Here is a 9,909-nt window from a genome sequence, read left to right on the forward strand (position 1 = left end):
ATCTCAGCTCATTGCAGTCTCCACCTCCTGGGTTCAAGGGATTCTCCTGCGTCAGCCCCCCAAGTAGCTGGGATTACAGGTGCCTGCCACCATGGCTGGCTACTTTTTCTGTGTTTTTAGTAGAGACGTGGTTTCGCCATATTGGCCAGGCTGGTCTTGAACTCTTGACCTCAGGTGATACACCTGCCTCAGTCTCCCAAAGTGTAGAGATTACAGGCTTGAGCCACCATGCCCGGCCTCTCTTCTCTAACTTTTGAAGAAGTTAAGAAATCAACACAGAGGAGTGGAAAGAACTCTAGGCTAAGGATGATACAGAATTAGGTTATGTCTTGTAATTCAGGGCCCTTAAACAAATTAGGTTATAATCTTATCCCTGCTATTTGCTTGCCTTTACTTTTTGGCCCTGTCCTTATCTATAAAATGGGATATTACCTACCATGTAGAATGGTTAGGAATATTAAATTAGCTAACAGGTTTAAATTATCTAGAACAGTGCTTTCCATATAAGCACCCAATAGATATTAATCCCTTTCTTGCCATTACATGAAAATGTCCTTAATAGGACCAAATAGGAATTCATATAGAGTAGTCTGCCCTTACTCCTGAGGAACACGTGCCAAGACCCCGCAGTGGATGCCTGAAACTGCAAGTGATACCAAATCCTATATGTACTGTTTTTTTTTTTTCCTATACATGTGACCTATGACAAAATTCGATTTGTAAATCAGACGTAGTAAGAACTTAGAGCAATTTTAACAATACGCTGTAATAAAAGTTATGTGAATATGGGCCCACTCAAAATACTGTAACATTTTTGGACCTTGGTTGGCCTAGAATAACTGAAAGCATGGAAAGCGAAACTGCAGATGAGGGAGACTCTGTGTCCTGTAGCTATTTCACTATCACCTGTCCTCCACTAGTGGTGCACCACCCTTTGTACACGAAGATGATGTCCTCAAGATGTTCTGGCGAATTGTTTTCCTAGAAGTTGGGTTTGTACCTTACCCTTTGGGGATAGCCAGTGTGGGTTGTTGAGGCAGCAAGTGAGCCAGGGTTTTAGAGAATCTGTGGCTGCGGTACAGAAACTAGCTGGCCTGTGAGTGAATCAAGCCAGTGATTCAACCAAATTACAGCATTTGGTGACAGCAACACCTGAATATATAGGCACATATACCATTTGGTTCAGGGCACACTCACTGGCGTTTCTTCCTTACAAGGGTTCTGAGAGGTGGGCAGATTCTCACTCTGGAAGAAAATTAGACGCAGAAAGCAGTCACAACCCCTGTCACCCAGCAGTAATTGGTAGCACTCAGTACTAGAACACAGATCCCTTGACCTATCCAGAACTTCTGTGAGGTTTTGAACCCAGTTGAGAACCAGAATTCTGGCTATTCAGATGAAAGTTTAGAGCTCTGCTGCAGAATCTTCCCATCCTCCTGTCACTAGTCACCTTGAGTCTATTTCTTATAGAATACTAATTCACTGAGTGAATAATTATTGAGGGTATACTGTGTGCCTGGTATTCTAGGCACTAGGGAATGCTGTGAGTAACTAAAAAAATAGACAAAACCCTTGCTGTGCTCTGATGGGGGCATGTTGTAAATGTAAACATGGGAGACTGAGAGTAAACAAGAAAAATATGTAGTATTCCACCCTTTTTTTTTTCTCGCCCAGGCTGGAGTACAGTGGCACTATCTCGGCTCACTGCAACCTCCGCCTCCTGAGTTCAAGCGATTCTCCTGCCTCAATCTCCTGAGTAGATGGGATTACAGGTGCCCTCTACCATGCCTTTACAAAAATTTTTGTATTTTTAGGTATTTTTAGTAGAGACAAGGTTTCACCATGTTGGCCAGGCTAGTCTTGAACTCCTGACCTCATGATCTGCCCACCGCGGCCGCCAGAAGTGCTGGGATTATTGCAGGCGTAAGCCACCACGCCCAGCCAGATATGTAGTATTTGTATAAAGACTGTCAAGACAGTGATGAGTGCTGCAGAGAAAAATGAGGCAGAAAAGGAAGCTGGGGTGGGGTGGACAGTGTCCATTTTCTCTTGATTCTTTGTACTTACTGTCTCATGCATGTGCTAAGCTTCCCAAGAGGCAAGGTTATGTGTGATCCATCACACCCAGGTTCCTGCAGAGCAGGGCCTTTCAGTTGAGCTAGCTTTACACAGTAGAAGCAGGTGCAGTGGGTGTCTGTTTACCCACTGAAATGCCCACGACCTGTCCATGTAAGAAGTAGGGAAGCATGGATAGTGCCCAGGTAAGTTGAGGAGGTAACGTGTAGTGGTTTTTCTTTGATGTTATTTGTTAAATCTAGAGCTCCCCCTTCTGTTAGAAGATGGGATCTCAGTAGTACTTTTAAGACTATAGTTTCTTTTTTATCTTAAGATTCACAAAAATTTTTTTAAATAAATACTGCTGGGACAATTGAAACTTTCTTCTGGAACTACTGTTGCTAAGGCCCAGCCCCCCACTAGGGGGGAGGAAGGAGGAAGAAGCACAAAGGCCCAGGCAGGATAGGGTCCTATCTATGCTCTCTTGCTACTTTTAGCAGCTCCTTAACCCTGCACTCCTACCGCAGCCAGCAGCCTAGCAAAAGTTATCTCTGCTCACAGTTTCACAGCTCTTTGGAAATTCTAGGGCAGCAGAAGTGAAACTGACCACAGTCTTATAAATTTCTCTCTTATTGCCTCTGTTCCCTACTTGAAGTGAGTCAGGCCTTTCCCTCTCATCCTCAGAATGTCTTAAAATTTATTTGTCCTTACAGTCAAGTTTTTGACAAAAGGAGTCAGACCCTTCATTCATGGTACAGCCTTTCTGGAGGCTCTTGGTTTGGTCTTGCCACCTGAGTGTTGTTTGCAGAAGTCGAGACTTGTGGTCTTTATGTGGTATCCCCAGAATAGAGCTGAGCCCTTCGTGTCAGCTGTTGGTTGTATGTGTTCCTTCACATATAATTGCCGTGGGGTTCTTTTAGTCCTTAGAGATGAAATTCAAGTTAATTTTAGCAGCACTATAAATATCAGGTGCAGTGAAGAAGGAAATAGCACCGAGTGGACATACATCTTTTTGGGTTTAACTGTCCCATTGGAACAGTTTGGCCACTTTATGATTCCTCGTGAGGCTGAGGAAGTAAGGTTGACCTGGCATGCATCTATGCCCCTTCCTGTGTGCAGGTGTCCTGAGAATAATGTGAGACCTAGCAGGCTTTCTTGGAGCCCTGGCTGATGGGGGATTTGCGGCTGACAGTCCAGTCATGGGCCAGGGTGTTTGTTAAAGTTACATTCCATGGGTGCGCTTTAGACAGCCCAAGCTTAGGCAGTGACAGTTCCCATTAGGAATCATATTTTGGTTTCTACCAAAACTGTTTGAATGGGGTAGCTAAACCATAAAAATACATGCTTACTCAGGTGTCATTGCCTTCACTTCAGCTGATATTTAGAGTACTAGTAACAGTAACGTGAATTTTTTTTTGAGACGGAGTCTTGCTCTGTCGCCCAGGCTAGAGGGCAGTGGCGCGATAGCTGCTTACCGCAAGCTCCACCTTCTGGGTTCACGCCATTCTCCTGCCTCAGCCTCCCAAGTAGCTGGGACTACAGGTGTCTGTCACCACGCCTGGCTAATTTTTTGTGTTTTTAGTAGAGACGGGGTTTCACTGTGTTAGCCAGGATGGTCTTATCTCCTGACCTCATGATCCGCCCGCCTTGGCCTCCCAAAGTGCTGGGATTACAGGCATGAGCCAGTGCGCCTGGCCAGTAGCATGAATTTAAGGTGCCTTCTCCACTGAATATTGTAGCCCTAGACATGATGCTTCGCTTGAAGGTAATTCTTTATGGTTCTTCTCTCAACAGCTTTGAAAAGTCCAGCTGCATTTCATGAGCAGAGAAGGAGCTTGGAGCGGGCAAGGGTAAGGTACCTTTTTTCCCTCAGAACCCCGAAAGAGCATTTTCAGAGCTCATTGTATTGCTGGTTATATTTCCATTTAGAGCTTTCCATAGAACTCTGAGGCCAGAGCCTGCTAGACTCTAGGGCCAGCCCTGGCCTTGCAGTTTTAAATGGAAAACTCTTCTTCTCCTACCTCATCCCGTCTCTCATCCACCTCCCATGGTGATTATATGGAACATGATTGGAATGAGGTTTCTCTTTTAGTACATTTAAGAATATGGAACAATCACCTGATCCTCCTTCCCTGAATTTTGGAGTGCTTTGGAGACCACTGGTATTTCCCCATCTTTAATTCCACTTAACCTTTTGTAGATGTTGGGACACAAACATTAGCCAATGGAAAAGCTTCCCAAGTCCAGGGTTACACTGCCCATACCTCACAGGATGGGCATTCCAAAGGGTGGGAAACCTCCCTGGTCTCCATCTGCCCAGAGTATCCACTTGACTCTTGTGGAAAGCAGAAACTGGCCCACTCTCCAAGCCCAAGTGTTCTGCTGTAGCACCTTACTTGCATCCCCATCCCAATTCTCGGTTTCAGTTCCCCAGGGGCCCCTGAGGAATATTCTGCTGCCCAGTGTGGGTAGAGATGGGGAAGTCACCAGAACTTGTTTCCCCCTCCCACTCACTTTACTTTTTCCTTTCACATAACATCGTGGGAAGACAATCCCCTACACAGATCATAGTCTGCATCTCCTTAAGACCCACAGGTATTTTATTTTACTTTATTTTTTTGAGACGGAGTCCCACTCTGTCACCCAAGCTGGAGTGCAGTGGCGTGATCTCAGCTCACCGCAGCCTCTGCCCAGCAGTTTCAAGTGATTCTCCAGCCTCAGTCTCCCAAGTAGCTGGGACTACAGGCACCCACCACCAAACCTGGGTAATTTTTGTATTTTTAGTAGAGATGAAGTTTCACCATGTTGTCTAGGTTGGTCTCGAACTCTTGGCCTCAAGTGATCTGCCTGTCTTGCCCTCCCAAAGTGCTGGGATTACAGGCATGAGCCACCGCACCTAGCCTCACAGCTGTTTTAGAGTCTCAGAAATATTTACCTCCAATACTTTTTTTTTTTAACTTTATTTCATTTTTTCCCTCCTAGAAAATCATGATTAATTCTTAGAGTAAGTGGGAAGAATGAAATCAGGGTTCCTAGGAACCAAACGAGTAACAAGCAACAGTGTTTTAGTTTGCCGAGAGCACTTGAGAGTACAGTGTAGGGGGAAAGGATGGCATTGCCTGTGCCCCTATTCGGTCAGAAGACTGGGCACCATTTCCTTGACTGCTTCTCGAATAGGCAGGGACCAGTAGGGCTGATTAGAAGAGTCTGTTTTATTGAGCACCTTTATATAAGAGGTTGTATCTGTTTCTTTTTTATCCTCACATCAACTCTTATGAATTAGGTAGTATTCTCATTTTATAGGTGCAGTTAAGAGAAGTTAACTCACTTGTCCAGCCAATAAGTGGCAAAGCTGGGACTCAAACCTTTGTCTGTGGATTCTAGATTTGTTTTTTAAGCAAAATGATTTTATTTCCTAACACGTGGTAACCTAACACTCAATTTGCTTACCATGCACATCTGTTCACAGATGACTTCCACATTACAATAACTACTTCCATATTTACGCACGTACTAAAAATTATCTTAGTTGAGATATGAAAAATGAATATATTGGATTGGTTACAGCAGAATTTGCTTTACTTAATTCTAAAAGCTTACAGCTTTGAAAAGCTGCTACTTTTGCATCTCATACTTCCAGATGAATAAGACACAGCAGTATCAGCTTGTATTCAAGAGAAGTTTCATTTCTTTTTCTGGTATTGGAACCAGCTACCCACATCTGTTGGTGCTGCATAGGCAGCTATACATGGCGGTGGGAAATCATCCACCATGGCTTCAGCTATGTCAGGATCACGCTTGAGGGAGTCAGAGATGCTGTTGTATTTACACTACTGATTGCTTTGCTTTGCTTTTTTGGGTAATTTTAGAGGTGGGATCTTGCTGTGTTGCCCAGTCTGAATTCCAACTCTTGGGCTTAAGCAATCCTTCTACCTTTGACCTCCTGAATTGCTGGGATGTATAGGCATCCACCACTGTACCTGGTCAAACTGATTTTCCCCCTCAGTTTTCTTTGACACAAATGTGCTTTAGTGGTCATGAATGCCTTTAAGGATATCAGTTGCAAAATCCATATCTTTAAATTTGGCCCTGAAAATTCTCTGGTTTTCCGTCAGAGACCTTGTACCTTCTAAACCAGTCCAGAGTAGCTTCTAGGTAGTCTAGATTACAGCCATTTGACATCATTAATATGTTTACTATTTGTTATAAAGGATACAACTCAGAAACAGCCAGGTAGAAGAGATGCATAGGTATGTGGGAAGGGACGAGGAGCTTCTGTGCCCTCTCCAGGTGGGTGTGTCACCCTCCTAGCATCTCCATGCCTTTAGCAAACCAGAAGCTCCTCCATATATTTTCTTAATCAGTACTGTATTCTACCTCAGTCATGGCCACTGGTCAGAGCTTCAGATGGCTTAGAGAATAAGCTTTCCTCTGTTGTCTGTGAAGATGTGCGGCACCTGACACCTGCTTTACCACTCTCTGCTGCAGCTGAGGCAGTACTTCTGCCCACTGCACATGGGATGATAGACCCAGAGCCCACAGCCACTTTAAACCATCTCCTGGATTGCTCAGCCACCCCTGGGCTAGCACAGAGCTGCCCGGCCAGAACACCAAGGCGGCAGATGGCTAGGTGAGAAGAGGCCTTTTTTTTTTTTTTTTTTTTTTTTTTTCCAGTCTTTTCCTTTACTATATATAATGTCCTCCGAGGTTTCATTTCCTAGTGTTCTCTGGCCTGTCTTATCCTTTGCTGGTCTTGATGCGCTAATGTTCTATGGTTTGAAAATGTTGGTGCAGAGGTTAAGAGCACAGACTCTGTAGAGTCAGATCTGGGGGACTGTATATATTATAATTAGCCCCATTTGGTGGGATGGCTCTGTGACTGTTGAGGGACTAGTGTAGTTTGCCCAGAGTTTCATAAATGCAGAAATTAGGACATTGGACTTTGAGGAACTAGAGCTTTGATACCATGTATCAAAATTAGTATTCCATTTGGCAGCCATTCAAAATGAATGGAAAATGCTCATGAGATCATGCAGTGTTACAGTTTTTTGGTTTTTTTGAGACGGAGTTTCGTTTTTGTCGCCCAGGCTGGAGTGCAATGGGGCAATCTTGGCTCACTGCAGCCTCCACCTCAAGTGTTCAAGTGATTCTCCTGCTTCAGTCTCCCAAGTAGCTGGGATTACAGTTGCCAGCTACCACATCTGGCTAATTTTTGTATTTCTAGTAGAGACAGGGTTTCACCACATTGGCCAGGCTGGTCTTGAACTCCTGACCTCAAGTGATCTGCCCACCTTGGCCTCCCAGAGTGCTGGGATTACAGGTGTGAGCCACTGTGCCCGGCCCAATGTTACATTTTTTAAATCAGGATATAAAATAATATTCAGTATGATTACAGCTCTGCAAAGTTAAGCCTATTTTCTGCGTGGAAGAGTAACTAGAAACAGATATCCCAGAATACTAACAGTGGCTGATTAAAGTTTTTTAAATTTTATTTTTCTTTCTAGTTTTCTAAATTTTCTTTGCTGGACTTATATTACTTTTATGGTAGTAGAAATAGTAGTTTTTAATAGATATATTGTCAGTCCAGCCTCAGAGAGACAAATGGTCTTGAAGGATGGCGCCCTTCCTTGGCAGGCGCAGTTGGATTTTGTTGTGCTCTCTCCAGGCTTCCTCTTGCCTCTGGACCCTGCCATCATCAAGTTAAGGTTGTGGGGGTGCAGAGGTGGTCAGCAGCCACCATGGCCAAGGCTGCTCTTGTGATCCTGTCCATGCCATAAGCCTGTGTACCTGGATTTGAGAGTTTCTTGGTGTGTTTTTTCTGTAGACAGAGGACTATCTCAAACGGAAGATTCGTTCCCGCCCGGAGAGATCGGAGCTGGTCAGGATGCACATTTTGGAAGGTGTGGAGATTGGAATTGCTTTTTCATCTAGACGCAGTTCTCACCGCACTACCCATTTCCTTCTTGCTTCTTTCTTCTCCCATTTCTGTTGGCAGTGGGTAAGCCAGAGTCTTAACACAGTATGACAGCTGTGCCATGGTAACCGCCGCTGGTCTGAGGGACTCTCAACAAACACAGTCACACGCTCTGAGTTTGGCTTGGCCTGTTCTCCAGGGTCCCACCATCCCTTGGCGTGAGATTGTTTCTCTCTGCCAAAATCTGTTTTGTTTTGAGACAGAGTCTTACTCTGTCACTGTGATTATAGGTGCAAGCCATCATGCCTAATCTAAAATCTGTGTTTAAAATACACTTACTTTTTTATATTCATTAATTCATTCAGTCAGTCATTCACTTGACTGTCTGTGATATACCATGCTCCATCTAATATTATTCTAGATGTATACCTGGCCCCAGCTGCACACGTCTTCCTTCCCACCCCCCTGCCCTTTTTTTTTTTTTGAGATGGAGTCTTGCTCTGTTGCTCAGGCTGGAGTGCAGTGGTGTGATCATGGCTCACCGCAACCTCTCCCAGGTTCAAGCGATTCTCCTGCGTCAGCCTTCCGAATAGGTGGGATTACAGACGAGCGCCACCACACCCAGCTAATTTTTAATATTTTTGGTAGAGATGGGGTGTCACCATGTTGGCCAGGCTGGTCTCAAAACTCCTGACCTCAAGTGATCCGCCCATCTTGGCCTCCCAAAGTGCTGGGATTATAGGCATGAGCCACTGTGCCTGGCGGTCTTCCCACATTTTTAGTGAAGAAAAGGTTTTGGCTCCTGGAAGCAGCATAAATATATTTACTTATTGTTTGTCTAGTGTTTTTTTGTTTTGTTTTGTTTTTTAAACTTGAGACGGAGTCTTGCTGTGTCACCCAGGCTGGTGTGCAGTGGCACAATCTCAGCTCACTGCAGCCTCCACCTCCCAGGCTCAAGCAGTTCTCCTGCCTCAGCCTTCCGAGTAGCTGGGACTACAGGCACCTGCCACCATGCCTGGCTATTTTTTGTATTTTTAGTACAGACAGAGTTTCACCATACTGATCAGGCTGGTCTTGAACTCCTGACCTCAGGTGATCCACATGCCTTGACCTCCCAAAGTGCTGGGAATACAAGTGTGAGCCACCACGCCCAGCTGTTTGTCTAGTTTTGAGCTGTTTGAGGGGCTGGAAGAGAACTTTTCTATTCTGAGTCCCATATTTTGCAGACAAAGGCACTGAAACCCAGAGCAGAGATGTGAATTGCCTTAGTAACACAGCAAGTTTGAGGGAGAGTGGAGACCATTCTGTCATCTGGTGCTGCTTCCATTCTGTAGCTCCACCTCAGAAAGTCTTCTGAGCTTGCCTCTGCCTGGTTGTAATTGTGTGTGACCATGCACTGCCAGGTCACAGTGGGAACCCGTTGTCTTGTCTTTGTGAAACTTCAAGGCGGGCCACTCTTCTCTGCTTGGGATATGCTTTCCATTCTGACAGTCTCTGCTCTTGCCCAGGAGGAAGGAGAGCCGCTCTGGAGTTCCCAGGGCAGAACCACGTCCACTCATATATCTTCCTGCACCCCTTTCTCTCCCATGGGCAGAAACCTCGGCTGAGCCGTCCCTCCAGGCCAAGCAGCTGAAGCTGAAGAGAGCCAGACTAGCCGATGACCTCAATGAGAAGATTGCACAGAGGCCTGGCCCCATGGAGCTGGTGGAGAAGAACATCCTTCCTGTTGAGTCCAGCCTGAAGGAAGCCATCATTGGTGAGGAGGACCCAGCCACCCTGCATGAGAGGCAGCTGAGATGCAGGAGGGGAGATGGGGAGGGAGTGCCAGGCTGAAGCAGAATTGGGCTGAGGCTCTTGACTTCTTAACAGAGTTTGAGAGCCTCATGCGCGGGTTGTGTGAACTTGGGATAGTGCCTGTTGCTTTAAGAAACAGGGACATA

The 9,909-nt window shown here is 45.4% G+C and overlaps 1 protein-coding gene across 3 annotated transcripts in view; it reads left to right on the top strand.

The window, feature by feature from the left end:
- The window catches only part of MKL1 (megakaryoblastic leukemia (translocation) 1), a 188,867-nt gene that overhangs the window by 158,291 nt on the left and 20,667 nt on the right, over nt 1-9,909 (top strand). For all 3 annotated transcript variants that reach the window (XM_011978805.1, XM_011978806.1, XM_011978807.1), the window contains 3 exons: nt 3,850-3,905; nt 7,880-7,955; nt 9,564-9,725. In XM_011978805.1, the coding sequence (XP_011834195.1) occupies nt 3,850-3,905; nt 7,880-7,955; nt 9,564-9,725 (294 nt within the window). The remainder of the gene's footprint in view (nt 1-3,849; nt 3,906-7,879; nt 7,956-9,563; nt 9,726-9,909) is intronic.

The sequence above is a fragment of the Mandrillus leucophaeus genome, unplaced genomic scaffold (genome assembly GCF_000951045.1).
Source record: "Mandrillus leucophaeus isolate KB7577 unplaced genomic scaffold, Mleu.le_1.0 Scaffold2, whole genome shotgun sequence".
Lineage (NCBI taxonomy): Eukaryota > Metazoa > Chordata > Mammalia > Primates > Cercopithecidae > Mandrillus > Mandrillus leucophaeus.